The sequence below is a fragment of the Apteryx rowi genome, unplaced genomic scaffold (assembly GCF_003343035.1).
Source record: "Apteryx rowi isolate R43461 unplaced genomic scaffold, aptRow1 scaffold_745, whole genome shotgun sequence".
In the NCBI taxonomy this organism is placed as follows: domain Eukaryota; kingdom Metazoa; phylum Chordata; class Aves; order Apterygiformes; family Apterygidae; genus Apteryx; species Apteryx rowi.
The window spans coordinates 245,359-259,626 of NW_020451033.1; the positions used below are offsets into that span (position 1 = coordinate 245,359).

The window sequence follows — 14,268 nt, forward strand, 5'->3', positions numbered from 1 at the left end:
CTCTTTGGATCACTGACTTCCTCAAGAATTCTTAAAACAGGTAAGCACTGCCAGCAGGAAATGCAGATCTTCAAAATCTAAAGCTGTCCTAAATGAATAATGCTTTGAAAGTCTTGTTAGAGTCTATTATCTGGGACAGGATACTGGTTTTCAAAATAACATGCATGTGCTTGTGTAATCCTTTGAAGATGTAAAGCAGTACATTTTCATGTCCTTGAGCCTCCATTGCTGCAAGTTGAGGCAAATTCTCCAACAGCACATAACACTATTTGATTAAAGATGTAGCTTTTTCAACAGGAATTGGACATCAACAGAATTTTTGTTATGCTAAGACAGATCTATGACAATGTCCTGCAAGGGAGCCACACTTTAACTGAGCTGTCAACAATCAGAGAAGGAGGAGAACAAATGGCCAATTCTCCACCGTGCTGTTCAAACAAAAAAATTGCCAGGCACACACACTTGCAGCTGGGAAAACAGAGACAGTAAGGTCTGTTTTCTTTTCTGATTAAAACAATTGTTTTATCAGTTGAAGTCTGACAGATTCCAGGAACTACTGTGTACTTATGGGCCTCTCTTCTAGCTTTGGTATCTTCCTTGCCAGAAGGTCTGTATTTCCCTGGCCTGAACCAAATTCCTCAGACATGCTTCCCACTGCCTTCTTCATCTCTGATGCATCCCAAAACCCAGCCCTACTGCTTCTTGGGTCCACAGTCAGGGGTCTTGCCAACAGAGACTGATGTTGTGAAAATGACCTTTTGCTCTGCTTCCTTTCTGATTCACACCTGCCTTCCATTCCTCTCTTAGACTTTACTCCCTTTCGTTACTATTTTCATGACCACTGTCTGTTTAAATCTCTGATTCATCTGCCTTCTTTCTTTCCTGTTCATGCTGCCATAGCTCTTCTGGTTTGCACAAATCCTTCCCTTTGTTTCCTTGTTAATGACATTTCCTTATTTGCCATTCTCCCTTTCTCAGTCCAACTGAAATTGCTTTCACTTCACTATAATAAAAAAGTGACACTTAGACATCTTCCTGGTGAAGTTGGGAAGGCTACTTCTTCTTCCTCATCTTTCACAATGTATCATGTCAATCACACACTCTCCATCCCTTCCCCCCCCCCATCAGCTTTCAAGAATCTTTACTTGTTTGGTTCTTCTGCCTCTCTGACCACTACCTTTTGGCTTCACTGAAGCATACTGCCGCCTTCTCTCTCTCTCTCTCTCTCTGTGGACCTGCCTCTTTCACTTTATGTGCTTGCTGTATCTACAGTTATTTTTATTTCTATACTTGGACTATATTCCCTGCATTAACTCTCCTGCCTTGTTTTTACCACTGCTACTGTTTCATTACCATTCCTGGATGTTCCATTTTTGGCTCAACATGGCAAACCCAGACCTAACTTGATCTTCTCCTTTAAGTACTCGTAGCATCCTCTAACTCCAAGCTGGTAGGTGGATTCTTCTTCACCCTGTAACCTTCTTTTCTTCACCACTCCCATATCAGTGTCATTTCTGACTTACAAGTGGCTTTAGAAATTACAACAAAACATAGGGAGACTGCCAATGAAACATAAACTCCAGAGAGTCTCATACTACAAGTACTGGGACTGCCTTATTAGTAACCTGTCTGGCACCAAAGGAGTAAACATAGAGAGCGCATCAGACATTCAGAAGAGACCTGGCTGCTTTCCTTGAAACCATCCTTCCCAAGCATCTTAACTCTACAATCTACTACTGCCTTTCCTACCAGCCTAATCCTATCTTTCAGGGTTACATCAGGTTTCTGACAGGAGAATGACTACACTAGACTACAATCTAGGGAAGACCTGGGAAGCAGATGCAGCCTGGGACAACTGACTGTTAAGAGTTGGGCCAGGAAAGATCATACCCTTCACTGCTGCTTCCCAGACTTCCTCTGACTCAAACACCAGATTCAGCTGGCTGGTGGATCACTATCCTGAAAACACACAAGGCTTTTCACCTGAGGATGTTGGTTAAATGCAAATATTGGAATGAATCCTTTAATAAGGAATGTTAACTACCCCTGGAGCAGATGATCCCAAAGACTGCTGCATCCTGTCAGTGAAATTGCTCATCCAGACATGCCTTCTCATGTGGAGTAAGTCAGCATCCTTATCACCTAGTTATCTAACTCCCAGATTTGCATCTTATGTACCTTTCATGATCGTTTGTGCTACTCTGAATACTGGGAGAAGGGAAATGTTCTTGCCCTTGCCTGTCATACAACTTACCTTGTTTACCATACAACCTTCCTTTCCTCATCAAACTCTGGTGAAGTACAGGTTTTCTCTGTGAGATGAATTAAGCAGCAGATTAAGGATTGCTGGGTTCTCAGCAATCTTCATTAAATGGAAAGCACTCCTCTCCATATGACAGCTACTCTAAGATGCTCCATGTCTCAAGATGCACTGAGGGACAGTATTGCTCTTTTAACATGCCATCTACTTTTTTTTTTTTTTAATATTATAAAAGTAAAAAATAAATAAATAAAATTGGGGAAGGGATGTTAAAGATTTTGGGTAAGTTTTATCTAATTAGAAAGGAGTTAATTGCTTCTCTCCTGAAAGACAAGCCTCTAGCTGATAATTTTATGAGGATATGCCCTGAGCAAAACACAGAAAATAGTTTCATGCCAGAACTTAAGAAAAGTTTCATCATATAAATTATTAAGTTTTGCATATGGGTAGTATTTATAAAAATATCTTTGTTGTTTAGTATATACAAGTAATCAAAACTTAAATCAGAGAAAGAATATCAGGAGAACAACTGATAAAGTTTCCAGATGTACATTTTCTTTCTTCTTTATTATGAGTTCTATTTCATGTTCAACCACTTTATTAACTAAGACATACCTTCCTCTTGTTCCTCCCCTTTCGTTACCCCAGCAATTTACTGGGATTCCTTCTGTGGATTATCTAAAAGCACAGAAGGTATTCATGCACCATTATTGTGTCTGTTGTCACATGAAATATATTATATGGGTTTTCAGGCAGCATATTTTGTCTTGGAGACAGAAATGAAATTCTACCACACCAAGTTAAAACAAAAGCATAGCGGCAAAGACCCATGCAACTACTGAACTGGATTCAGTTCTATGGCTGGTGATATATATGTACAAGATCAGACTAGAATTAATTGTCCTTTATAGTGCTTACAAATCTGTATTCATTCTGGTAGCTGAATCATTTTGCTATCATGTTAACTCTTACAAAGAAGTGTCCACAGATAATATTTATTGACTTATTTAAAAATTGCATTCTGATGTTGCATTACTTGTGCAAACAGATCTGCAAAAAAAAGAGGGAGTCAGTCACTGAAAACAAAACCTCACCTATGAGTATGAGTATCGGGATCATTCTTACTCTGAATGCTTTAATTTTCTGATCGTGCTTTTAATTTTTAGTGTTTCTTTGTGAGCTTACAGGCAAGTATCAGTTTAGGTCTAGTGTTTGAACTATGTTTCTCTGCTCAACATTTTTTTGTGTGGAAAGCAATTACATTTTATTAGATTGTTTGTGGTGTGTTTCCCATTTTGTGACCAATGTTCTTTTCGAAAAGACGAGTGGTGGTAACCCAAAGTCTGGATGTTTAGCAAAAACTAATTCACCATAAAATTCCACATGATGAATCAAAACGCAAAGTTTTCATTTCTTTAAGACTCCTGCATACGAGGAATGTCATTTCAAACAAGCAAAAATTACTTAGGAACTGATCATTCCGACACACAAGTTTATCCTGGGACAACTGCACTTATTATGGAGCTCTCCTGCTTAGCACCACATGTACATCATTTTTGGTTTACAATACCAAGACAAGCAAAGATTATTGTTAAAGCCATGTGATGCTTCCTCATCATGAAGTATATTAAAAAGAAAATAAAGGTAAAAACATATATATGGGTGTGTATGTATATATAAAAAGATGTAAAAATAAATACATTTACATATGTTTTTACCTTACACCTTTGTATGTATATCTTTGTACATATACATATTTTCTAGTGCCTTACTCTTTGTGATTACACACTTCCAAGTTTTCTTGAAACACTTCATTCCAACAATGATTTGTTCCTAAATATGGATTTCACTTAGGGTTAAGAAAACAATTAGTAAGGCAGTAACAATTTACTATTATAAATATATAGCAAATATGCGCCTTCTACAATAAACTTAATAGTTTTAATTATCAAATGGGACTCAACATTTTCCAGTTGTCTCATTAAATTGGAATTAGATGCAGGGCTGGGGATTTTAATTGGAAACATTCACCTTTATTGTTGGAACATGTTCCTGAGCTACCTCCTTGATTATTGTAGTATATATCTATGATAACATACTTGTAAAATGTGGGGTTCAATCTTGTTAACACTCAATTCTAGAAAGAATCCTAAAGAATTTCATGTCAGAAAAAAAAGGGATTGTACAAAATGACTTCAGGCAAGAGAAGATTATTTCCATGTGTAACAGTGTAGCTTAATTTACCTCACTAAACCTCAAAGTAATTGATGCTGTATTCCCAATACGTACTGAATACTTACTTGCTACAAGCCTTAGTATAGTATCTACTACAAACAAGATCTCTCAGTTGAAGTAACTGCATTGAAAGCAGTAGTGGAATGAAATTATATATTAGTGGAGATTTGGCCCGTTTGGAGTATTCACATTATCTACTTCAAGGTCTGCAACTCAGGGGCCTCCCTCCTGACAGTGCCTGCCTTCCCTCTCACAACTGTGTAAGAAACTTAAGATAACTTATTTTCTCCTGCATCAAATATTTCTGAAATGTTCATTGTGAAACACTATGTATAAATTGTATAAAATGTGAGGGGAAAAAAAGACTGGGATACCTCAGTTCCTTTTATACTTGAAACTAATGTTTCTAAGGTAACTCAATGAAGAAAGGTAAAAAATATTTGTTTGAGAAATAAGCACTTTAAGTGATAATGGCAGGGAGGCATTTCAAACAAATTTGCAGCTAAGTGAGGCTCATGCATAATAGCTGTCCTGGGCTTCCTACAGACCAGTTTTGCTCTAGGTCTGTGAAGCTTGAAGGAAAAGACAATTTTAAAAGATGTTCGAGGGAGACATTTCTCTGTATGGATATTTGGGGAAAGCTGACAAACCACACAGCTACAGCTCTGGGTTTTGAATGTGAACTCTGGGTTTTGAATGTGAAATGTCCATAGACTAGATGCAAGCTTCTAGCTGTGCATACTTACCTATTTGTGCACCGTGACGGAGAGTGACAGAGTATGACTGTCTTTTTTCAGTGAGGTTAGGACACTACTGACTCCTATTCAGCTTTGTGAGGCACACTCAGTAATAAGCAGTAATAAGAAGCAGCACTAGTAAGTGCCAGCTCCACCTTGGAGCTTCCAGCCCCAGGAAGTCATTCTGCTTCATGGAGAAAGAGGGTATCAGAAACAGGCAATGAGGTATGTTGGCTCTCTTTCCCCATAAACTCCCCACTGCTCCCCTTCAGCCTTCCTTGTCCCTTGATCCACAGAGGGGAGGGTCAGAGGCCAGAGGTGCCAAGAGGTGGGGAGAGGAGGAGTAAGGAAAAGGGCAGACGGAACCAGGCTTGGCAAGCAAAAGATGCTAAATACTGCATTTAGATGCTCAGATTTTTCACCACAGATCTGCTCCCTTGCCTGTCGTCCCTTATCTTGTATTTGGGCAGTTAATTATTTCCACGCATCTGTACAACTTTGAGCTCTGTACAGTTAAAAAACATCAACAAAAACATCAACATGTTTTTGCAGTCAATTTTCCAGGGTCATTCTGAATTCTAATTCCCCCTTCGTGAGTGACTGAACATCTTTGTCTTACATTGGCACTTTACATGCCTTCTTTTACAGGGGCAAATGTGAGTTTCATGGACACAGATGTAATTTATGTTCTCTTTAAAAAAATGAGTCTCTTTTTGTTTAAGTGATATTGCAATGTGAAGTTAATGCAAACACATAAGTACCTGAAGATAATGAAGTATGTTTCTGCTAAGCTCTGTGGTACCTCACTTGTGCCTCATGCAGAGTGCTGAAATAAGTAAAAACCTTATCTGCATCAAAGTAAGTGAACTTAACTAACTTCAGTGAAGATTCATAAATGGGAGGGCTGACAACCAACATTGTGATGCTATTTGGCTGCATGCATAATGTAGAAAAATTCACCCAGTCATTCTGGCACCAAGCTCAAAAAATGCAGTTGATCAATAAATCCAAGTGAACTGCTTGCTTCAGTTTTCTTTGGAAAATTATCAGTCAGAGCCTGGTATACAAACAAACCACAGCCATGCAGAGCCAAACTTCAAATATAAGAAAAAAAAACAGGGAGTTAAATAAAGATTTGCATACATGTTGTACAAAATTTTCCAAGCAAGCCCCCAAAGTAACCTTGTCATGGAGAAGGTTACAAAGGAAAGAAAAAAAACAATTTAAAGGTCTTTCATTTCATCTGATACAAAATACCATATGTTTTTGCTTGCTTCATTAATGTTCCCTGGTTTGCCGCCTACAAATGCACAATGAGTTCAACCTTCAGGGGTCAGCAGTGCTCAGCATATCTCCTATGTGAACTGAGTTCTAAGAGACTGAGGGGACTATCAAATAAGGGCTGACTGTCTTGAATATTAGTCCTGCAGATTTTAGGTTGGACCATTTGGAACCTGAAAACCAGCTAAGTACATTCCGCACCTTCACTGTGACATACAAATGCCACTAATCACCTGTACGGTTCTCTTCTGAGAGAGAGAGAGAAAAAAAAAAGGATATTTCATTTAGAAGCTGCACTTGGAGAATATTCTTGTGAATACATTTGCTAGACTGTAAAATTCTCTGTTTGCTCATAGTTTTGAAATCAGATAGATACAGTAGCTTTTTTTGAGCTTTCTAGTGCAGAGAACGCTCTGTTTTGAATGACAACGTTCATTTTTGGAAAGCCTAATACTATCAGACTAGCTGTATGTTGTCTTGAATAAAGCTTGCTAAATGCAGCAGAGGTTTTGTGGCAGCACTGAAATATAAGCAATGTAAAGAGAGGCTTTTTCACTGTTTCATTTTTATGCCCAGTGGTCTTTTGTAGACTGTTCCGCCTAATTTTAGTCTTAGTAGATTACCTTCAAATTAGAGTAAATAGAATTTGGGATTTACTCACAGTGCAATGCCTTACTTCACTAGAAGCCTAACAAATGCGATGGAGCACAATCTTTACAGCTTTAGACTTGTCTTGACAATGTGCTTTTTATGGACTCTGTTTAGCATACATAGGCATACATGCACACAAAGTCAAGAGGCTGAAGTGAAATGACTCAAACAGCAGACTTCTCCTGTTACAACATTAACATTATTGCTATTCCAGGCTTTCTTATTCATGTTAAATAACAGTGGACTAAATAAAAATGGAACAAGAATTGTGATGGATATGAAAACATAATGATGACAGTATAATAAATTACTGCTTACCATTTCCTGAGTGTTTGCAAAATCTGCCTCTTTTGAGCTACACTGCACCAAAAGCATTATAATATTATTCAGGACAATACAAGGAATACATATTGTATCAAAATCTACTTAGAGTAATGAGTATTCCTGCTTCCTAAAGACAAAATCAAAATAAAAACCCAGGAGGTTTTTCATCTCATTGAAACTGTACACGATGCACCGGTAATGCAACTGCATATACAGAGACATATTTATACAAGGTTAAAAATACAGTCTTAGTCTTAGCACAGTGTCTTGCATGTAGAATTTTATTGCATGTAGAATAAACTACTCTGTATCTAACTTAGAATCACAGCCATAACCCCTGAAGGTATTTTTATTTGACCTCAAATTAAAATAAAAAAGTTTATAACGCAGCCATTTCTTTGCTATTTCTGCAGCATCTGTCAAAGCACTGGAAGTGCAGCCTCAGTGCAGAAAGTGTTAGTGCTTCTGAAACATGTTATTAGTGTAAATCTTGGCCTGGACTTGACTTTATTTTATATTTAATGACAGGATGTCAGAACTACTTTGATCTCTATTAATGTAGTTGCTGGAATGAAAATACTTTCAGTCAATTAGTATTTTGCTCTAATGCAGTTAGCTACACCATCCAGTCTTCAAGTACTGATGTTCTTTTACACTACAATCTGTCCTTCATCCATTACATAGCTAGGTGACTTACCACAAGGGAATAACAAATCTTGAATCCGGGTTTAGCCACAAAATAGTCATCAGATTTGAAGGTAATCTTTATCTGATTTGTTTTCGATGTTATTCTTGGAGGTACTTCCTTGTGTCCACACCATCGTCCTCGTATAACTGTGCTGGTCTCCGATATATCTTCCACTTCCACAAAGTCATACCTGTGAAGCAGTTTGATGGATTAATTTTTGCTAACTCTGGTTACATACAGTTGTTGCAAATAGACAGGAACACAGTTTGAGATATAAAGACGACTGTCCACTGTTCTCCACTACAAATGGTGGACGTGCTTCCTTAGCACAAAATACGATAAACTGCAAGTTACTGTCTGAGTACTCAAATGGCTCCTTTTTTACTCTTGGAACATGACAGAATATTTTCTGCCATGTTGAAATAGTGATGTGAGGCACTTAAATGTAGTAAATATACTCATTGTGTTTCACATGGCGAATAAATAATTTAGAGATTTGACAAAATATTATTTAAGGCATGTTGCCCAAACTCAGCAGCCACAAGCATTTGTGGACTTTCTGGTGGTCCTCAATTCCCCTGTAGCAGCCGCCATTGGCTTTCTCCTCTCGTGCCTGCCACATGGAGCTGAAGCCGGGCTGCTGCTGCTGCTGCTGCAAAGGGAGGGGGATGGGGGACAAGGGACAGTAGATGCTCCTGAAAGGTGGTTTTTAGGACCCCCAGAAGCAGTCACTGCCCTCTGCCTCTCACATCCCTTGCTGACAAAAAGCCCTGCCATGATGGCCAGGAGCTGAGCACCTGCCAGAGGAGGTGCTGGGTTGCTGAGGCTCCATGTGCTCCTCACTGTCCCCCCACAGGCGCACCAGTGGGCTGGAGGGAAATGTCATGTGTCCTGGGGCCAGCCCATATGCTGCCCTTTGGACCATGCTGACTTAGAGAAAGAAGAGGCTTATGGTCTGCCTACTCAGAACTTTATTGAGAAAGGGCTTCCTGTGACAAGACATTTTAAGAAGCTAGTAACCAGAATATATTTTGTAGGTGGCATGATGCTCCAGTTCGATCATTTGGAAAGACTTGTTTCAGGCTTTCAAATAGAAAATCACTGGCCTGTGCTCTGTAAGCTGAAGCAGGGATGCCTGCACTCTGTTTGCTTGGGTGCTAGCACCAAAGGAAAGACAACAGGTCTGGCACACCGTGGTGGCAGAGGCAGCAGCATTTCCTTCCCTGTGCAAGGTCACACCTTTGCTTGCTGTCAGGTATATATATCACAGCACTGGAGTCCCTGAGCCTAAACACCAGCTCTGTTAGGAGTAGTTGACTTTAGTCACCAGATACGAGAGGACCTGAAGGGCCACACAATGACGGTGTTCATTACCACTATATATTCACTGGTTTGTGTCATTTATTGAATTTTCCTTGGTGTTGCTGGTGAATAACAAGGAAGCCGGAAAATAAAGTCCTGATGTTACTAAGTCTATGGGAAATAGTCCCTCAGTGTCAGTGGAGTGAGAATTAGGCCCCACATATTGCAGCTGGCGAGGGAGAGCTGATGACAAGACGGGCAGGTGGAGTGCAGAGATAGGAGAATAAGAAACGGAAAGAGTTACTATCTCCACAGTACAGTTAAGCCTTAAAACTTTGGAGGTCTTTACTCAGGAAAGGTTGTTATTATCAAAGCATGTGCTCCCTCCAAAAAGGGCGTTTAATATTGTTAACTGATTCTTACTAGAAATGCATTATCAAAGAGTTCCCCTATCCCCTTGGGTGTGCGGATCAAATGCATGCCTCTCTACCCAGCTTGTGGGAGCTGAAGAACTCTATAAATAATAGACCTGGTTTTCTTTTTCTGCTGAGAGGCCATGTGAAAAAAATGTAAAGTACCTTACAGCTTGAAAATATCAGCATTACTGCTTTTATGTTCACAAACCCCAAATTACACAGAACAGAAAATAACAGATTTACCATAACCAAATCACTGAATCTGTCTAAACTCTGCTGAAACAAACATTTTTCATGCCATGAGAATGTTTCGTTCCACACAAAGGTAAACTTGCCTCGGGCTTGCTCTGCCGTTTTCCAGCCAGGCCCCAAGGCTCCTGTGCCCGGACAGGGCTCCCCAGCTGCCTGCGCTGTCCCCTCTTGGGCTACCCCCATGGCAGCGCGACAGCCCTCCCCTTGGTCTGGTGGGGACAAGTTCAAGTGTGCACAGCTTTTAGGCTGTGCTCGAAGGTGATCTTTGCTCAGAGACACTTAGGCTGTCTAAAGCCAGTGTTCATAACTCCTGCCCTACGGCTGTGTATGTCCAGCTTCTCGCTCTGCAACGCAGATGCTGAACAGGCCCGGTCTTTTGGCTGTCCAGTTAACACTTACCATAAGACAAGAACTTGCAAAAATTTCAGCGGAAGATTAAATATGACCTTGTATGCTTTAGTGAAAATTACCTGTCTGGCCCACACTTCCTGAGGTCAGGAGACAGACTACCTGCCAGCAAAAACTGGTGCAAATCCACTGACTTTAGAGGAAGCACTTCTGTTTTCAACAGCAGTGGCTTTGCTGCAAGGATCATGAAAGTACGTGCAATCTCAGTTGTTTCCGTGTATCCAAAGAGCCTCAGAAGCTGGGTAATTTAATTGCTTTTCAGAATCATCTCTTATCAAGTGCCTTTGGAAGTGCTAATAGCACATCTAGAAAATTTTGTAAAACCTTGAATATTTCCCATCCTTCTGAAACAGCCCTGGTAAAATTTACTTTTTCATTCCTCAGCCTGACTGAATTTCAATCAGTTCAGTCCTAAGAGTATGCAAATTGCAATAATTAGCATTAATGAAAAATTGAAAGAAAACACTAGGACGTTTCTGGAAGAAAATATAAGGTCAAAAGCAAGTACGAAAAGAAGCAAAGGTGCAGAGACCCTGTCTCTCTAAAGCAGCACCAGAAAGATCATCAGGGTATAAAGTTAAAGAAGGGACCTACTTTTGAAAAACATATCAACATATCATACTTAAAAAAAAAAATCTAACTATGTATACAGTACTTAACAAGCTTAAAAACATTACAAGCTGTGTCCATGAGAAATTCCTCACTCTGGAAATAATACTATGTAAATAAAAGTCTTCCAGTAACTCCAGGGAAAGTTCTATTTCAGAAAAGAATGTGATATTTTTCCAGCTTTTATAGACACTATAGATTATGGAAGGTCTTTGCTTCTCTCTGCATCATAAATTAGTTGTGCTGGAAAAAGCAGGCAGACTGTTTTCCAAGATAGTCAAAATCCAGAATGTCGATAATGACTTGACTTCCCCTTGCCATGTCACCACCTTTAATGGCTTTTAAAAGAGCATACTTCATCTTTTTTCCACAGTAAATTAGCCCTATGTTTCAAGGTTGAAATGGTTTAAGGTCAGCCACAGTTTATTCTCTATGTAAATATGAACAGGCTGCTTCTGTATGCATTAGATTCTCAATCTGGGAAAGTGTTTGTGGTGCTAGAAGGTAACTGTCATTACTTACACTGCTGTTGATCTCAGACCAGCAGCACCAGAGCAGAGCAGAAGCTGCCAAGACAATAAACATGCAGGGAAGGAGAGCCAGTTTCAGTCTGCAGTCTTTTATTATTAAATGGAAAAGAAACCTGAAGAAATGGTTGTCTCTCTTTATTGGTAATGCAGAAAATTAAAAAAAAAAAACTCCAAAAACTTCCCTATAAAGCCCTGCAGAGTTGCCAGACCCTATAAATGCAAATTAATCAACAAAGACGATAAGATAAGCTGAGGCTGGGTGTGCAGAAATCCTAATGACCTAGTTCTCTGCATAGATAAGGCAGTAAGTAATAACATGATCAGGCAGAGTGCTGGAAGCTGAGACCTGAGCTGTTCACGTAAGCAGCATTGCAGCAATCTGGCTCTCGGAGCACACGTGAATTGTGAGCCTGCTCTCCCCCACAGACCAGATAATTGAGTAAGAGAAATGTAAACAAAAAAACGTGGATTTATACTCTTAGTGAATGCTGGCAAGGTTCAGCTCCGGGCTGCTAATGCAAAGCAGCTATCCACTTGGGTTCATCAGCCAGCTTGACTGAGCTTATGGCTGCTTTTGCTTAAAAGGGGAAGCCAAAACAGCCAGATGATACTAGCGTCTATTAGTACGCAGAGTATACCAGTGTTTGTGGACCTATATTTAAAGGTTTTAAAGGAAACTGTGCCAGTGAAGAATAACATTAAAGACAAACAACTAATTTGAAGAGCTGAATACATACATATTCACACACGCCTATCTCCCAGATCCTTACACCTACTGAAAAAGATGTTTTTCTGCCTGGCTGAAACCTGACAGAGGTGACAAAGGACAAAACCTTATTTAAGTAATACCTGAGTTGTTAGGCAGCTGGTTTTGAGGGAAGAAGTGTACAAGTGCTTTGTACTTAAAATAGTACAGAAGGACTGAAACCCACCAAAACTGCTTCAAGTCTAGCACAGCTAGGTTTATTTAAAGACTCATAGGCAAATTCAGGCTGCACATCCAGCCCAGCCCGCCATGCAAAGCAGGGCCCTCCTAGACCCGGCCACAGTTACGGGCCGTTTGCAGTCGCAGGCGGGTGGCCATTTTGTTAAATGAAAATGGGCCCCTGAGGGGAGCCCTTTGCGAGTTGCCGCACAAGATGGAGGTCCACTCACCGGCAGATATCGTTTTCGGGCTCCTCCAGTCCGAACTGGTTATCGAAAGCCAGCTGGATCCTTGTGCTCTCGGGGGACTGCAGCCGCCAGGTCAGCAGCAGGTTCCGGGGGTAGCTGCTCGGGAAGCGCGGACTGTGGAGGCAGCCGTTTCCTGCCACGCCGATGGTCTCTTCTTTCCGGTACAAGTCTGTGAGGTGATTGCTCTCTGTTAGTAGTCACAACTTGTAAAAATTAGTATGTTGTTCCAGTTACAGGAAGGCAAAAAACACAACAGTTTATAACATAGCATGAATTATTTGCATTTAAAGTCTATAAAAAGTAGGGTCTAGGAGCAGTTATTGTTAAATAGGAAGTACAGTGTTTTTTTTCCCATTAATTCAACCCCCTTTTAAACAATAAGAACAACAGTACGCTTTGTATATATTCTTTATTTTATGATAAATATATCATTACTTTTACATTTCTCTTAATTATATAATTTCCCCCTCATCATTTTAGTTTTAAGACAGAATTTAAACCGTAATGGAAGCTGAAAACATGAAAACAATGATGTGAGACAGAGTAAAGTAAAAAGGTAAACGACCCTGCTTCCCAAATTTGGTGCTCTGGGGAGAGATACCCTCTGAAAGAAAGCAACAATAACAAGGCTACAGGAGTGTATGTGCAGATCTAAGTGTGTTTACTGTGCTTAAGTATTTCCTCCCACAAGCATGGTGTTAGTCCACACTTCAATTTCATTTATACAATATGAATCTTTTACTGTCAACAGATCAATACAAATAGTTAATCTGTACTTGCACCAATGTAACTGAAATCAGAATCTGGCCCACCAACCATTTTATTGAGTAATAACTCCAAGAGAAATACCAAAGTCCGTCCTTAATTAGAATTCCACAACTTCTGCCTGAGCAAATACTCAATTGTTCCCAAAGTTTACTTGTACGGAGGTAAAGCCTCAGCTGCTGTAAATCCCGAGCTCCAAGGATAACAGCAACTGTGGCAATTCTCCTAGTGAAGACCTAGCTCTCTGAAAGTCAAAATGTTTTCTCAGTTGCACCACGCACTTGGATTTTTCAGCTGTTACTGAAAGTGGAATTTGGCACCCAGCACCAAATAACTGCAAAAAAACTAGTTTTTAGCATATTGACAATTTTAGCGTAGTGAAATTTTGAAGATCAAAAGGATTCAAGGCAACATGCAGCTCCTGGTGGGATTCAGCTCCCAGTTAAGACATTCAAATGTAAGGCTCCATAGGTGAGATAGCTACTTAGATGGCTACCAAGTTCCCCTTGCAACACGTGGAGACCTATGGCTCCGTTCAGCTGCTTACAGGGTGATAAATGTCTAATATCATTTAAGAAACTCAGCTGTTTCCTGCCTTGTCTCCAGCTGCCCCTCCAGAAGAGAAAAGGGAGGTCCA

The 14,268-nt window shown here is 40.0% G+C and overlaps 1 protein-coding gene across 1 annotated transcript in view; it reads right to left on the reverse strand.

Annotated features, from left to right (window-relative positions):
* PDGFD (platelet derived growth factor D) overlaps nucleotides 1-13,685 on the reverse strand; it is a 62,988-nt gene extending 49,303 nt beyond the window's left edge. The window contains exons 1-4 of the mRNA XM_026087945.1: nucleotides 13,643-13,685; nucleotides 12,849-13,053; nucleotides 8,186-8,366; nucleotides 7,483-7,524 (exon numbers count right to left, since the gene is read on the reverse strand). Coding sequence (XP_025943730.1) covers nucleotides 7,483-7,524; nucleotides 8,186-8,366; nucleotides 12,849-13,053; nucleotides 13,643-13,685 — 471 coding nt within the window. The remainder of the gene's footprint in view (nucleotides 1-7,482; nucleotides 7,525-8,185; nucleotides 8,367-12,848; nucleotides 13,054-13,642) is intronic.
* Nucleotides 13,686-14,268: the final 583 nt, after the last annotated feature.